This window comes from Polypterus senegalus, chromosome 9 (assembly GCF_016835505.1).
Source record: "Polypterus senegalus isolate Bchr_013 chromosome 9, ASM1683550v1, whole genome shotgun sequence".
Taxonomy (NCBI): Eukaryota; Metazoa; Chordata; class Cladistia; order Polypteriformes; family Polypteridae; genus Polypterus; species Polypterus senegalus.
Window position 1 is genome coordinate 173,378,619 of NC_053162.1, and position 17,923 is coordinate 173,396,541.

A 17,923-nucleotide genomic window follows, 5' to 3' on the forward strand; every position below is an offset into this window, starting at 1 on the left:
TTGATTAACATGACATGGCAATGTAAGTAATCAGTGCTAGTGTAGTTATTAAGTATGCACCTCATAGCCAGACTCTTGTGCTGAATCCCATAGAAGAATTTTCAACCCCAACCCTGACTGGGCCTCCCTTTACATGGTTATTTTGTGGATTAACATATTCTCTAGACAAATGTATCAACATTTCCGCAGTTTTAAAATTATAATATACATAAATGTATCACAAACCTATACTGATAAAAGGCAAAGCCCTCACTGACTCATTCACTCACTGACTCACTCACTGACTCACTCACTCACTAACTCACTCACTCACTCATCACTAATTCTCCAACTTCCCGTGTAGGTAGAAGGCTGAAATTTGGCAGGCTCATTCCTTACAGCTTACTTACAAAAGTTGGGCAGGTTTCATTTCGAAATTCTACGTGTAATGGTCATAACTGGAACCTATTTTTCTCCAAATACTGTAATGGACGTTAGTTTGATGGACGTAGGGGGGCGGAGCTGCGTGTGACATCATCACGCCTCCCACGTAATCACGTGAACTGACTGTGACCGCAGTACGTAGAAAAGAAGGAAGAGCTCCCAAAGAGCGCTGAAGAAAAACGCAGAATACTTTATTCACGAGATACAAGTTTAATGATAAGACATGAGGTACAAACGAGACTTTGGATCACTTTGTAACGGAGTTAAAATTGCTGTAGCGAGAAACTTTTAAGTGCCGGGTCTTAGCTAACATTAAATAAAGTCATGGATATCGCAACATCACACAAGAGAGCAGCTCACGTGAACTGACTGAACGCAGTACGAGTGATCACTTCCATGCATCAAACCTGTTCAAAAAACGCATTACACAATTGACAAGGTAGAAAAAGAATATGCTCCGAGCTGAGCTCCAAAGCTAACGCAGTCTTATGGAAGCAACTTCGTCACGCTGCCACCAAATACTCACAGAAAAATCCACAAGTTAATACGCACGCTGTCTCTAGAGTTTCTCCACACTCAATGTATTCCTCGCATCCCCTTTATACCCTCTAATCTCCCATTTCAATTCAGATGCCTCCAATTTCCAGTAAGGCTCTGCTGCGCGATGACAAGTAATAAGTCTCAGGGACAGACCCTACAAAACGATGCCATTGATTTCAGGTAAGATTGCTTTTCTCCTGGACAACTATACGTTGCATTCTCAAGAGTGAGCTCGTGCAGCTTCGTCATATTACAACCGGAGTGCAGCCATAAACTTTTAAGTGCTGAGTCTTAGCTAACATTAAATAAAGCCGTGGACATTGCAACATCACACAACAGAGCAGCTCACGTGAACTGACTGAACGCAGTACGAGTGATCACTTCCATGCATCAAACCTGTTCAAAAAACGCATTACACAATTGACAAGGTGATGGCTTTATATATCGTTCGTTTATAAAACAGCAGAGAAGCTGTGTAAAGGCTGTTTCACAAAAAAACAGCGGAGCGTCTTATATGAGCAGGCAGTCAGCTAAAGAAGGAAATCAATAAATATCTATAATCGTAATAAACGGACAAAAATAACGTACAAGCCGCGGATTAAATAAAGGAAATGGGTACCTGAACAGTAAAGTAAGTCTCGAATAGCTACACAATAACTATAAGAATCTTAATAAACGAACAATAAAACAGTACAGAACCGCGAAGCAAGGAGAAACGATGGCCTTATATGGCGTTCGTTTATAAAGCAGTGGAGAAGCTGTGTGAAGGCAGCTACACAAAAAAACAGCAGAGCGCCACACTCTGAATGTATTCCTGGCATCACCATTATACCCTCTGATCTCCCATTTCTAGTGAAGAAATAAAATAAGACATACGACAAAACTAATTACTGAAAAATTAGAAAGTATAAAAGAAGGAGTCAAGAACTGACTCCATTCTGAATCACAACGCATATAAAGTTGGAAAAACATGAATTTTAAATTTAATAGCACACAAGAAGATAAGTATAAATCAGCACAGTGCAAAAATGGTAGGCTTGAACTGAATTTATTATACATTTTTAAAGCATTGTTATATTTTGACACAATGTGCTTGAAATAAATGTTCCAATGTCAAAGTATGCTAGGTTAATGTCATCTTATTTGTTTTCATGTTTTCCTATTTACTTTTGTATACTACCAGACAGAAATATAACTCTGATTAGGTGACTTTATAAAAGAGGGAAGACCGCATGACACCATGACTCTAATGGACAGAGGCTGACACTGAGGTGACTCAGTAAAATCGTTAGACATTCACACTAACAACACAAAATCAAAACATTTTTCACCAAAATAAGAAATATCAATATGACCACTTTGGGGCTAATGTGAAGAGCAGACTGTTTACGTAGCAGAGAGCAGATTATCAAAATGGTTTCAAAAACAAAACAATTAAGGAATTACATTTTACTTAATCTAAAGCCTCAAACTGTCATGAATATGTTCTTTGTTTAATTTTGTACAAACAATCTGGTATTGTTTATGGAGATTTTGAATTATGGTTTACCACAAATTATGTTTTACCATTTTGCTTTGAATATTCTAACAACACCATTTTGTTTTTTTCATGGTTGCCACCATTTTAAGTTTATGTTGTTATAATGTTCCAGCTGTTTGATAGGGGTTGTGTCCTAGAAAGTTGCATCATATGATATTACCACCATGACAGTATTTAATCACTGCACTACCACTACATTGCAGACATTGTCCAAGATTTTGGATATTTGCATAACGAATTTCTAATTAGATAGGTTGTGGAAGATTAAGGGTTTTGAATATTTTTGTGCGTTCTTTAACTACCAATTTTGTTCAAAGTTTAGGAATTTAGTTTGTTTATATATTTCTCCTAGTTTTCTCTTGTTTTGTTCCTCCAATGTTTAACTTTCAATTTGTGTTTAGACCACATATTTTGCCTCTTCTATCCCCCTGCTTCTCTTTTTATCTGAGTAAGAATAAAAACTAATTCCCAAAAGTAAATTAAATTAAATTCTATCCAATACAGTAATGACATGTTTCTACTTGAGAATGATGCATGTCAGCATGGAGGTGATTTAAAAACTATCTTAGAAACACAAAATTATTTTCCTTGAAAGGAAAACAGTTGCTTACCTGGACTAAGTTTACTTTATAAAGGGTATTGTCAACATTCAAATATATTGTATAGAGCAAGGTGTAGCCTTACATGAATGTAAACTAGATTTCTGCTTCCTTTGATTTCTCTAGTGAAATTAAACAAATATTTAATAATTTCCCTATGTAGTTACTTACAGGGGTGTGAAAAACTATTTACCCCCTTCCTGATTTCTTATTCTTTTGCATGTTTGTCACACAAAATGTTTCTGATCATCAAACACATTTAACCATTAGTCAAATATAACACAAGTAAACACAAAATGCAGTTTTTAAATGATGGTTTTATTATTTAGGGAGAAAAAATCCAAACCTACATGGCCCTGTGTGAAAAAGTAATTGCCCCCTTGTTAAAAAAATAACCTAACTGTGGTGTATCACACCTGACTTCATTTTCCGTAGCCACCCCCAGGCCTGATTACTGCCACACCTGTTTCAATCAAGAAATCACTTAAATAGGAGCTGCCTGACACAGAGAAGAAGACCAAAAGCACATCAAAAGCTAGACATCATGCCAAGAGCCAAAGAAATTCAGAAACAAATAGGAACAGAAGTAATTGAGATCTATCAGTCTGGTAAAGGTTATAAAGCCATTTCTAAAGCTTTGGGACTCCAGTGAACCACAGTGAGAGCCATTATCCACAAATGGCAAAACCATGGAACAGTGGTGAACCTTCCCAGGAGTGGCTGGCCGACCAAATTACCCCAAGAGCGCAGAGACGACTCATCTGAGAGGTTGCAAAAGACCCCAGGACAACGTCTAAAGAACTGCAGGCCTCACTTGCCTCAATTAAGGTCAGTGTTCACGACTCCACCATAAGAAAGAGACTGGGCAAAAACGGCCTGCATGGCAGATTTCCAAGACACAAACCACTGTTAAGCAAAAAGAACATTAGAGCTTGTCTCAATTTTGCTAAGAAACATCTCAATGATTGCCAAGACTTTTGGGAAAATACCTTGTGGACTGATGAGACAAAAGTTGAACTTTTTGGAAGGCAAATGTCCCGTTACATCTGGCGTAAAAGGAACACAGCATTTCAGAAAAGAACATCATACCAACAGTAAAATATGGTGGTGGTAGTGTGATGGTCTGGGGTTGTTTTGCTGCTTCAGGACCTGGAAGGCTTGCTGTGATAGATGGAACCATGAATTCTACTGTCTACCAAAAAATCCTGAAGGAGAATGTCCAGCCATCTGTTCGTCAACTCAAGCTGAAGCGATCTTGGGTGCTGCATCAGGACAATGACCCAAAACACACCAGCAAATCCACCTCTGAATGGCTGAAGAAAAACAAAATGAAGACTTTGGAGTGGCCTAGTCAAAGTCCTGACCTGAATCCAATTGAGATGCTATGGCATGACCTTAAAAAGGTGGTTCATGCTAGAAAACCCTGAAATAAAGCTGAATTACAACAATTCTGCAAAGTTGAGTGGGCCAAAATTCCTCCAGAGAGCTGTAAAAGACTCATTGCAAGTTATCCCAAATGCTTGATTGCAGTTATTGCTGCTAAGGGTGGCCCAACCAGTTATTAGGTTCAGGGGGCAATTACTTTTTCACACAGGGCCATGTAGGTTTGGATTTTTTTTTCTCCCTAAATAATAAAAACCATTATTTAAAAACTGCATTTTGTGTTTACTTGTGTTATATTTGAGTAATGGTTAAATGTGTTTGATGATCAGAAACATTTTGTGTGACAAACATGCAAAAGAATAAGAAATCAGGAAGGGGGCAAATAGTTTTCACACCACTGTATGTTGTACTGCTGTTGTGAAATATATGTTGTACTGGGGATTACATAGTATGTATTATAAGGCGTGTTTGTTTATTTACTGATAGAAAGCATAAGTAGGAATTGTGATGTCCTAGTGATTATAACAAAGAAAGTTTTTAACTTTTTGGACTCTGGCAGGAGATGCAGCAGTCAAATCCTTATCTATGGACAATGTTGTCCTGAAACAAATCAATTGAGCAGAGATCTATTTTAATGGGCAATATCTAAGAAAATGCTTCATAATGACATTATGACAATCCCCAACATGGTAGTTATTAATGGCTCATTTCTGTCACTTCAGGTAACACATCTATGTGAAGTGAAACTTCAAACAGCTTACAGTCAAGTAACTTGAAACCTCCAAAAAGCAGAAGAAAAAGTGTATAAGGTAAGGAGGAAAGATCAATCAATTACAATATTTGAAAGCTGCACATGTAAGCATCTTGAAAATGTTGCATTTTAAAGATTGCAGAAGAACAATTAAAATAAGGAAAGTATACTTCTCAGCTAAGCATGAGGAGTGTGTCCAGTTTTACTTCTGCAGTCATTTTTCATTCTGACTTCTGCAGGATATAACTGTCATCTAATTTCCATTTTTAAAGATTTAGTTTAAATATTATCAGTTAGTAATTGTTCATTTATAAATATTGTGCTTTTATACAAAGTGGTTTAAAATTAAAATTAGTGATCTACAGTGTACATACTTCTACAATTACAACACTGATAGCTTAAGTAAGTCACTCAGTATAATGGAGGGCATCAGTGGTGGGGACTGAACAGTAAATATTGTATATTTCAGATATGATTTAGGCGACTGGGGAGACCATTAACAGTAATACACTTAATTTTACATCAACTGAACCAGCTCAATTTTAAAATAACAAGGGGCTAAACAAGAAAATCAAACAAGTACCGACAATTTTTACCTGTGGATTCCATTACTGATAACAATATATAAAGGAACTTCCCATCCAGTTGCTCCAGGCTGTCCATCATCAAAGAAGGTGTGGATTTTAGAGCAGTGTTGGTATTAAAGATGACTTCAGCCTCCCCCTCATCCAGCTGAAATTCAGTACAAAACTATTCAATTTTACATAAAAGAGTTCATTTTAGACAAAAACACAGTCCTGATGTTTAAATTTTACTCCTAATCTTTTATTACAACCATTGTTTTAATCAGAGGCCAATTTCTGCCTAAAATTGAACTCCTTCCATGACTGATTCTGATAAAAGTATAGTAAATAAAGAGCACACTGATCCATTCATTTTTATCCATATAATTTTGTTTTCACTTTGATATTGTAGACTTTTTCTTAAACAAGGGTTAAAAAATCTAATTTATTTAGATGCCCAGAAATCATTTCAATAATATATAAAATATTTCAAAGAATCCACCCCTTAAAGGTCCTAGGGAATGGTGAGAAAGGGAAGTTTCATTGGCATCTCAGAAAAGGAGTGGAACTTGTTCATACATAGAATACAAGGGATTATAATCAGTCTTTGGTTTTCCCCATTTAACTAATTTTTTTGGATAGCCTAACCTGTATCACATCAAAACTCTTTGTCTTAAATGTTTCTGGTGAAAATGTCATCATTGTAACTTTTACATTTTTTTCTGGGTTGGGATAAAGTGGAGATGTCACAAAACAATGGACATTTCACATCAAAACAGTGTTGTGTGGTGATTTGTTCTTTAAGGGGAACTTGCCCTGACAAATTTATAATAATATGTTAGGAACATTAGGTGATATGTGCCCTTCCTACTCCACAGTCAAAAAACTGGCTTGCTCAATTTAGGTTAGGACCCAAATGCTGCAATGCTGACCAGAAGCATGATTGAGTGGTTGCATTCACAGGCCATTTTGAACTGTTTTAAGAAGGACCCTAAGGGATTTCTGAAGCAGCTTGTTGCTGTGAATGAAACTTGGATCTATATGTACGATCCAGAGACCAAAGGACAATTCAAAGAATGGAGAGACAGTGGTCCCCACATCCACAGAAGTTCAAGACACAGATGGCAAGGTGATGGCTCCTCTCCAAAATGTAATTCTTCTTGTTGATTACCTGAAAAAGGGTGCAAGTATCATTGCACACTACTACATATCATTTTTGGACAAGTTGAAGCAGGAACTGGACTCCAAGCTTTTCAAGCGAGTCTTGTTTCTTCAAGACATTGTTTCTCCAACAGCACAGCAAAAACTTGCTAATCTACACTTTGAAGTGCTGAAACACCTAGCTTACTCAACTGACCTGTCCCTTTCTGATTACCTGTTCCAAACCTCAAAAAACTCTTGAAAGAAAAACATTTTCAAGCATTAAGGAGACCATCTGCTGATGAGTGGTTTGCAGCATAACCCCTAGCGTTCTTTGACAGGTTGAAGAAGTTAGAGCAACATCAGAGAATATGTTGAGTAAATAAAATTTCTCAAAACTGTAGCTTGTTGTTTTCTTTAAAAGGTCAAAGATTAAAAAGGTCCCCTCATTTACTTTAGTTGTATAAGTGCTAAGAATTTAACTAAACTTAATTATTGTAATCACATTTATCATGCTTACAATTGTCTAAAATGTACCCAGGGAAACACCCAACATGCCAGTGTTACCATCTAGCTTCAGCTTCACTGGGCCATGTTTTGGGAATGCACTAAATAGATCAAAATTGACATACTTCTCAGACAGACTTACTGCTATAATCCATGCCAAACCATTGATTACAATATCTGGTGTACTCCTGGATGGCATCAAAGTGTAATAGTCTCTGCTACACCACTAGTACACAGACTTGTCTTACTCAGCTGGACGAATCCCAACCCATCCTCCATAACTCAGTGGGTAAGTGAAGTTTTCTATTATCTCAAATTGGGAAAAATAAAATTCTCTATAAAAGGATATGGTCAAAACATTTCAAAACATTGCAAGAATTAATCAATGCATGTTGGTTCTGTGAGTGACTCTTGTATGTTATTGGTTTTTTTCATTTAGAAGTCTTTTTTTTTCTTTTGTGTGAAGTTTGAATCTTGTTTTACTTTGACTTTTCTTTTTGTTTTTGTTTTTTTAATTCTACTTTTCCTTTGTATTCTTTGTATTTATTTTAAATGGTTGTATCTGTTATGTCATTATATGTTTGATTGAGTAGAATTCCATTCTAAAATTCTTTTTTTTATGAAAAGAAAAAAGGAAACAAATTTAAATCCATTTGGATTCTATATTGCAATTCAACAAAATGTAAAAAGTTCCACAAAGAAATTTATACTAAATAATATACATTGTACTGTAATTAGTGATGGAACTTGTTATTAAGGAAAATCAAATTACAAGAACACACTATCAAATTTTCAGTCTGCATAGCATTAATTCTGTATAGTTTTCATGTTTTGTAATTTTGAATCACAATTTAGATGGCCATGCAGCACACTATTATTCCCAATAGTTTTTACAGCACCTCACAACTGCCAACAATTTCCTATATCTAATTTATAAAAAAATCTCACCATTTTTGTCTTTGAATTTACTGACACAGTTTTGCCTATAAAACGGCAATAGATATCTTGTTGATAATAAATCTACTGACCACTGCATGTTGTGCTGACATTTGGAACATTGTAGTCTTCTCCCCATTAATAATTCCAAACTGAACAAAAACATCTGCAGACGTAAGTGGCTTTCCATGTAAGTACCTGAAAAAAGGGCATAATGGACAAAATGTGTATGTGGAACAGCAAAAGCATTTATATTTTAAATAAAATATCATTATTTACTTATTAACTTATGGTAATTATCTTTAGCTTTAACTTACATAATCTTAATTTGAATGTATTTACATTTTTGCGCACATTATGTTTCTGAGACCAATACAGTAAACAGAAACAACTATGACAGAAAATCTCAATCACTAGCTACTTTAAAAGAAGTAGCCTATTTACAATATTATTATAGATATTCTTCATTTTTGTGGTATGGTACTATGTAGTGTCACTAAGTACCGCTATAGGGGACATGACTTGAAAAATTCCATTACAAGATTAAGAGCAAGAAAGAAAAACATACAATAAGTGAAGAGAGTGATCCACAAAAATATGTCTAATTGGACAAATGTATTTAATTTCAGGGAGGAGAGTTCCCTGTGGGGATCTTATTTAGTCTCTGCAACTGTGGGTTTAATATTTCAAAAGAGACAGTGCATTGTAGTCTCTTCCCCAAATCCTCCATGGATGCCAAGAGAAGAGTATACTGCCATTTTGAGAACCGACTTGTAAAAGAGACATAACTAGAAGACTCTGTATCTAAGTGGTTCATGTATGTAATAGTGCCAATCATGAAGCCAGAATGCCTAGAAAAAAACCTTGGTTTAATTTTTTTTCCTCCATCACCCGCTGAATTCGGGTCCCAATCCAGGTTCATCGCTTGGTGGGTGTGGCAATGCACTATCAGGATTACAAAGCACTACAAACTGAAGTGAGGGTGGCTTAGAATACTACAGCCAGACAGTATACTTTGAACTTGGATAATATAGCAAATGCTGGCAACCAAAAGCCACTTTTCTCCCTCCTCTCTTCAGGTTCTGTAGCACTTGTGTCACTTTATTCAAATAGAGTGTTTTTTTATCCACAGGTCACAAGTCTACTCACCAATCCCTCATACTGACAAATGTATATGTGTTTCTTCTACTTATAGTTTACAATTTGTTGCACTTAGTATTCATATTCACTGTCTGTAGTTGTTGGTAGTGCACAATTTGTCTGCTGTATGTGGGAGATTGACAGGTAAGAGTTTATTTGTAATGTGTATACATAGCAAGAAATCTGAATTTGAATAAATATAGAAAAGAAGAGTTAAGAAACTGAGACTTCCCTGATTTTTGATAAACTCTGCTTCATTACCTGGCTTTGACAGTAAATTTGAAATTTTCAAATTCATTAAAGCAGATATATTGGGAACCAGGCTCAATGGAAATGATAAAACTTGGCAGTGCTGCAAAGTAAAAGAAACAGTTAAAAAAAACTGATCAATAAATGATTAATGCAGCTTCTTTTTAAATGTTACAGTCATTTCAAGAAAAAACAATGTTGAATTTAGATTTCTTTAAATTGTTAATTTGCCTGTTAAAATAATTAATGCTTTCTGATAAACATTGTTTCTTCAAGGCTATCAGAAAGAAGTCATTATGTAGTTTAACCAAATCAAGAAATAATGAAGTTGCATTTGAGAGGTGCACTGATGATACCACCTTTCATTAAAAGTAGATTGACAGTAGCTTTTAGGCTATTAGAATTTTTTTTTTTGTTCAGCAGGCTAAAACATTTTTTCCCACTATGGGGCTTGGATGATCATTCAGGTGTCATAGGTTTCATTTCAGCAGAGGGCTGCGTGTGACACAAACATGTTACAATATTCCTTGTTCGTTGAATGCACTGGTTTTCAGAAAAGGCAATAAAGAATCTCTCAAAGTATGAAACTGAAGTGATACACAAGAAATCCTGTGCCCAAGCATTCTGTTCTACACAGTGTGGCACACAGCCATGGCAGATGCTGCTACAACCAGTCCACTGGGGGTTTGGAAAGAAAAAAAATACCTCATGATTAAACTTTTAAGAAATAAAAGTAAAAAGAAACTATTTACATATTCATTGTTTTAAAGTAAACAAAATAGATCCTTACCCATTGTTCAGTTTTTTTAGGTAATAAGAAAGGAACAGTGTCAAGCTAAGACAGTGAGGTTATTTTGGCAGTGCAAGACGGATCAGCTAAACCAAAACATACAGCATGTAACAACTTACTGTACTCTTTTACTTCAAACTCTGCTGTAACCGAAGTAGAAAAGTCTTTGCTATAGGCAGCTTGAATCCTCCAGACTCCATACCTAGACAGCCAAACAAGACAGTAGACTGTTATTTAAAAGATAGCTGTCCCAGGACCAGCATAATAAACTTTGAGTGTTTCCTTTAAATTGAATAACAATAGGATATCTTTACAAATATCTAATATGGATGTGTTAATGGTCTTTTTAGCCCTAAAATACACTTTCATTAAGAATCATGCAGTAATTCAAAACATTGAAACACTAAATGTTCTGTCCAGTGATAAGAAAATCCTCAATAAAGCTAAAAGGCATAAATTTAAAAAATTAGAAAGGTGATGCCGATCTAATAACAGTGACCTTATTCAAATCAATATAATTTGAATCAGCAACAAAAACATACAGTGGTAGATAGAGAAAAAGGTCAGGTCATGTCAGGTCAGGAACTAAATAAAAACTGATGAGAAAATATATTGTTTTCTTATAAATTCCTCCAATTTAGCATGGTTGCTTCTGCATTGTTGGGCAACTGGGTTATAGTTTACTGCTGTTGTCATTCATGCACTTCCATGAGCTAAAAATTCATGTTCTCTTGTTCTGCGCATCATCCTGGGTTTAGCATTAGCAAGGAAAATGAAAATAAATTAATATCCTTCATGTAACCAACCCGGTGATTATTGCATATGTTAATCTTTACCATTCATTCCATCTATCTTTACATTATATAAAAATATTACATATTGGTGTTTTCCCTAGTCACAAAGTGTTTCAGCCTCTGCCTTATTTATGAATGCTTGGATTGTTCTTTCAGACCACTGATAACTGATCAGGCAAAATATTCTTTCTTTAAAGTCTTGTTGAAGTTGTTTTTGTATGAGAATTAAAGTAAATGTGGTTATTTGTGTTCAAGCAAACATTTCTACAATGGTTTCAGATTTTGTGTTGTAGAATTAGAACTACAATATTTTTACAACCACTCTAGGTGAAAGGCTAAGATGTGCAAGCAATTCAGTTTGCTCACAAATGCACTATGGTAACATAGCATCATCAGCCATGCCTTTACACTATAGTAGGGATCTGAAGCCTGCATAAAGGACATCCGCCAAATTTATACCTGTGGACCTTGCGCAATATTTTTTTTAGCAATAAAGTTGATTTACCCCTTTTACCCATAACAAGCAATTGAATCAGATATTGAAAACTTACTTGGGGTTCAGGGGAAGTTTAAAGTCTGGAAGAGAGGCAATGCCAGTGACATCTTCAACCTCCACAATGTCCACCTTCACAAACTCTGGATCCTGAGGAAGAGCAATATTAATTCTTAGGCTGACAAAGAAAAGGAGAAAGGCAAAAGTCTTTCTGCACACAAATTGAATTTTGTATATGAATGTAAATACAGTTATAAATTAAAAAAATAAATACTAAAACTAATGGTATGCTCCCAACACCAGAATGAAAATGAAAAGTCAAAGCATTTCTTTATAGTGTAGAACTGAAAACATAATTCATATTTTTCTTTTTTGGGCTCTTTTTTTCCATTTCACACTGTTACATGCAATCTTTTTCACATCTAGTGCTTAATTATTTCCAGGGTTACAAGATTACTTGAGGAAAGTCTCACTGACTGAAAAAGTAAAAAGGAAAAGGGAAGATAAAACAGAAGAGACAAGAAAAGCCAACCCAAAAATCAAAAAACCCTCAAAATGTATACAGAACTCAGAAAAGCCAATTAAAAGAGACAAGAGTCCAACAAATCATTCTAAAAGAAATGTGGAACTAAAGTAAGTCTACAGAGTTAGTAAACAGATTATTTTAAAGACTTGGATTTCTAAGCAGTCTAACCAAGCTCTTAAATATAAACTCCAATAGTAATAGGCCACAAAATATTCCATAATATTATTTACTGTATTTTAGGAAAAAAACATCTAATTTTAGGATGTTGTGACATGTACAATACCATATATGTGACGGTAATAGGCCTCTGTGCTGGCTTCAACTCTTCATTTAAAGAGAACACTCTCACTTTGACTGGAGCAAAAACAGGAAAAATAAATGAATACATCAAACACATACTGTATGTTAGGTAGTCTTTATTTAATATCAAATACTTGCTAAATAACTACTACTGTAACTTTAATATATCATTGAAAACTATTTAATGGGCAGTTTTGTAGTCCTTTATATTTACAGTGGTGTGAAAAACAATTTGCCCCCTTCCTGATTTCTTATTCTTTTGCATGTTTGTCACACAAAATGTTTCTGATCATCAAACACATTTAACCATTAGTCAAATATAACACAAGTAAACACAAAATGCAGTTTTAAATGATGTTTTTATTATTTAGGGAGAAAAAATCCAAACCTACATGGCCCTGTGTGAAAAGTAATTGCCCCCTGAACCTAATAACTGGTTGGGCCACCCTTAGCAGCAATAACTGCAATCAAGCGTTTGCGATAACTTGCAATGAGTCTTTTACAGCGCTCTGGAGGAATTTTGGCCCACTCATCTTTGCAGAATTGTTCTAATTCAGCTTTATTTCAGGGTTTTCTAGCATAAACCGCCTTTTTAAGGTCATGCCATAGCATCTCAATTGGATTCAGGTCAGGACTTTGACTAGGCCACTCCAAAGTCTTCATTTTGTTTTTCTTCAGCCATTCAAAGGTGGATTTGCTGGTGTATTTTGGGTCATTGTCCTGTTGCAGGACCCAAGATCGCTTCAGCTTGAGTTGAGGAACAGATGGCCGGACATTCTCCTTCAGGATTTTTTGGTAGACGGTAGAATTCATGGTTCCATCTATCACAGCAAGCCTTCCAGGTCCTGAAGCAGCAAAACAACCCCAGACCATCACACTACCACCACCATATTTTACTGTTGGTATGATGTTCTTTTCTGAAATGCTGTGTTCCTTTTACGCCAGATGTAACGGGACATTTGCCTTCCAAAAAGTTCAACTTTTGTCTCATCAGTCCACAAGTTATTTTCCCAAAAGTCTTGGCAATCATTGAGATGCTTCTTAGCAAAATTGAGACGAGCCCTAATGTTCTTTTTGCTTAACAGTGGTTTGCGTCTTGGAAATCTGCCATGCAGGCCGTTTTGCCCAGTCTCTTTCTTATGGTGGAGTCGTGAACACTGACCTTAATTGAGGCAAGTGAGGCCTGCAGTTCTTTAGACGTTGTCCTGGGGTCTTTTGTGACCTCTCGGATGAGTCGTCTCTGCGCTCTTGGGGTAATTTTGGTCGGCTGGCCACTCCTGGGAAGGTTCACCACCGTTCCATGTTTTCGCCATTTGTGGATAATGGCTCTCACTGTGGTTCGCTGGAGTCCCAAAGCTTTAGAAATGGCTTTATAGCCTTTACCAGACTGATAGATCTCAATTACTTCTGTTCTCATTTGTTCCTGAATTTCTTTGGATCTTGGCATGATGTCTAGCTTTTGAGGTGCTTTTGGTCTACTTCTCTGTGTCAGGCAGCTCCTATTTAAGTGATTTCTTGATTGAAACAGGTGTAGCAGTAATCAGGCCTGGGGGTGGCTACGGAAATTGAACTCAGGTGTGATACACCACAGTTAGGTTATTTTTTAACAAGGGGGCAATTACTTTTTCACACAGGGTCATGTATGTTTGGATTTTTTTTCTCCTAAATAATAAAAACCATCATTTAAAAACTGCATTTTGTGTTTACTTGTGTTATATTTGACTAATGGTTAAATGTGTTTGATGATCAGAAACATTTTGTGTGACAAACATGGAAAAGAATAAGAAATCAGGAAGGGGGCAAATAGTTTTTTACACCACTGTATATATTCAATGATAATTTTTACTGTAAGTTTTATATAATTACTAATGGCTAGAGGCAGGAGAATGTCTGAAATATAAGAATCATATAAACTGAAGAAACAAAATTTGAAAAGATCATTATTAGACAGCCACACAACATAAGTCAGTCTTGGATGCCTGCATGTTTGTTTAAATTAATTGAAGAGTATCACTGAAATGTTTGATTGATAGCATATGAACAGGCTGTCATATTATAAACCAAAAACATGGACACTGCTTAGAAATGAATATACCTTAGGACATTAACGGTATGTTTTTGTTTCTGAATGTTTGTGCGTGAAACATGATAAATGTCATACTGTTTGTGAAGATTCCTGATTGATACTTCCAGGATTCATACTTAAGACAATATAACAAATTAAAATAAAGAATCGATAACTTACCTGACTGCTCAGGGGTATATAAAGGCTTGTCAGTCTGAATAAAAAGAAAGCCATTCACAGAGGTAACAGGTATCATCTCCTCTTTGGTAATCTCATTGGATCTAGCTTCCAGGTACACCATATTGCTAAAAATGCCTCCTTTGGGTAAATGTCTTGGGAGAATCTATAATAAAAAAATATAAATTAAATTTTGTCTGGTAAGTGACAGTCCTGTGGTACATGTACACATGATTGTGACTACTTAATCCCTCAGGTTTAGCAGGTGCTTTACAGACTTAATACAGGCTGAGGTAGGGACTCTGTAAATAATAAAAATGTGTTTTCAGTACTAGTTACTATAGGTACTAGGTACTATATTCTTAAAAATAACCTTGTGGTTAAGACAGTGGACTGTAAACCTTAGGATAACTTAAGAATTCCTGCTTGTAAATTACTGTATGATTTTTAAACTTGCACATCTTGAGCAAGTTGGCAAGGAAGCTAGTGCCTATCCAAGCAAGCATTGATATCAAGGCAGGAACAACCCCTGGATAGGAAAGCAGTCCAACATAGGATGAAAATGTTCAAACATAAATACATACACTAGTGTCAGTTTAGAGAGCTACATTTTTAACACCTCACCACTGAAATATTCATTCATTCATTCATTTCTCACCACTTATCTGAGACTGGGTCACAAGGATAATAGTCTTAGCAGTGAAGCCGTGATCTTGTCCTTTCCGTCATTATCAAAAGCTCATGCCAATAGTAAGAATGAACGTTGTTTGGTAAACTGAGAGCTTTACCTTCTGGTTCAGCTTCTTCTTCAACATTATGGATCAGTATAGCGGCCACATAACTGCGCTTGCTGCCCAGATCTGTCTTTTCCTCTCACTCATGACAAAGACCCCGAGGTACTTAAACTTGTCCACTTGAGGAAGTAACTCACCTTTCACTAGGAGAGTACAGGCCACCTTTTCCCTACGATAGCCTCAGATATGGAGGTGTTGAACCTCATCCCTGCCACTTCATGCTCGGTCGCAAACAATTGTAATACGTGTTGGAGTTCAGAGCCCAGTAGAGCCAACAGGACCACATCATCTGCAAAAAGCAACGCCATAATCCTATGGCCACCGAACAAGACACCCCTTCTCCCTTCTCTCGCTTCAATTTCATATTCAGTCCATGAAAATCACAATTAGGATAGGAGACAGCACAGACATGGCAGGATACCACACCCACTGAGAACAGTACTGATGTTTCTCCAAGTATATGTAAACAGGTCTAATTATAAAGGGCCCCGAAACCCCATACTCGTCTAGTTCACACCACAGAATCTCTCAGGGAATATGATAATACACCCTTCTCTAAGTCCACATATGTAGAACAATTGGGCGTACCTGCATGCCCAATCTGAGGATCCATGACTGGGCAGTCTCCTTTCCCAAGGAGGCTGAAGAATGTGATCCCCTGATATTTGCAGCACACATTCCAGTCTCTTTTTTTAAAAAGGGACCACTAACACGGTTTGCCATTCCAAGGGTACTGCTTTCAATGACCACGCAACATTAAAAAAGAATGTTAGCCATGACAACACAACAATGTCCAAAGCCTTCAGCATTTCAGAGCATATCTTATACACCCCTGGGGCCTTGGCACTGCAGAGTTGCTTAAATACCTCAGTGACTTTCCTTTTGATCCCTCAGGATTGTGAACTGTAGCTACCCTAGGTCAGCCAAATATGGCCTTTTACTAAGTAAGAAAGTGAATACTTGAGATCTATAGGTATGAAGTCATTAGAAAGTTCTGTGATTGTGATATACCTGTGGACATTTGAGTGTACTTATTGAATATATATTGTGGAAATAAAAAAAAAATAATCCCAGGATTTCCCAAATCAGAACTAAATATTTTTGTTATGTAAAGATATTTGACTGTTGCTAAAACAGTGTAGCTGTGGCTTTGAGGGGCCTTAAATGTAATCTTTGTAGTAATATGATAATTGAGCCTTGTCCAACTTCAGTAATGGAAATAAATACTGAAAGGCAATACAAATATAGAACTTATCTTTTTTAGACCTGGCAACTGGGTCTTAACTGCTATAGAGCTAACATCTTTAACTACAGAATGCTAAACGGGATTGTGTGTTAATAAGCGCTGAACTGCAGAAGGCAACGATGCTATCTTACAATTTCACTATCACCAACATATGTTCGTATTACAATAATTCTTGTATCTATGCACAATTATATGACATTTACAATACAGTTTCAGCATAATCAGTGACCTAGGTTCATCCTCTACCTTTAGTCATTGTCCATTTGAGGTTTGCACATTCTCATTATTTCTGCAAGGGTTTTCCTCCGGATACCATGGTTTTTCTCTTTATAACTAGAACTACAAACTAGTATAAAGCTTGCGTCTAACGCAGTCAAGATATTCTCCAAGCCCCATAACCCTGATTTGTATAAAGCAGGTTTGAAGACCTACTTATAACACATTTTTAAAGGACAAGTTCAGTATTTTTAAGTAAGTTATTTTGCAACAGTCATGATATACAGTACATTAATTTGCCACAAGAAATTGTATACTTAAATTAAGTATTTTTTTCATTAAAAGAAAAAAAAACATGTTTGTTCTTGTGATGTAAAATGCTGTCTACAAGGCACAAGCCCAAACATAAAAACAAAAACCTTAAAACCATATTCATGAAAAAATATGTATGTGTATATTTGTCAGATTCTGACAAGAAGACCACTCTGCCCTTTACATTGTTGGCTGTCTCCTTCAGAAGCAGCCTTTGATCCCAAGAAGTGTAGTTTTCTGTAGATCACTTTGTGAATGCTTCCTTGCTGTCATTAAGTGATTCAAGTATATAGGGTAAGAGTTTTATCAGGATTTAAATAGATAAGATTCATTGAATGTTTATACACCCCTCACTATATTCTTATACTACTTTGTCCTAGTTTTTCATCGCATCGGCCAACGTGTTTATGCCAATGACATTCATTGCTAGTTCTAAGAT

At 36.1% G+C, this 17,923-nt stretch overlaps 1 protein-coding gene across 1 annotated transcript in view; it reads right to left on the bottom strand.

Annotated features, from left to right (window-relative positions):
• The window catches only part of c5 (complement component 5), a 93,742-nt gene that overhangs the window by 69,947 nt on the left and 5,872 nt on the right, over positions 1–17,923 (bottom strand). The window contains exons 3-9 of the mRNA XM_039764272.1: positions 14,920–15,082; positions 12,658–12,728; positions 11,907–11,998; positions 10,681–10,763; positions 9,784–9,874; positions 8,475–8,580; positions 5,833–5,968 (exon numbers count right to left, since the gene is read on the bottom strand). Coding sequence (XP_039620206.1) covers positions 5,833–5,968; positions 8,475–8,580; positions 9,784–9,874; positions 10,681–10,763; positions 11,907–11,998; positions 12,658–12,728; positions 14,920–15,082 — 742 coding nt within the window. The remainder of the gene's footprint in view (positions 1–5,832; positions 5,969–8,474; positions 8,581–9,783; positions 9,875–10,680; positions 10,764–11,906; positions 11,999–12,657; positions 12,729–14,919; positions 15,083–17,923) is intronic.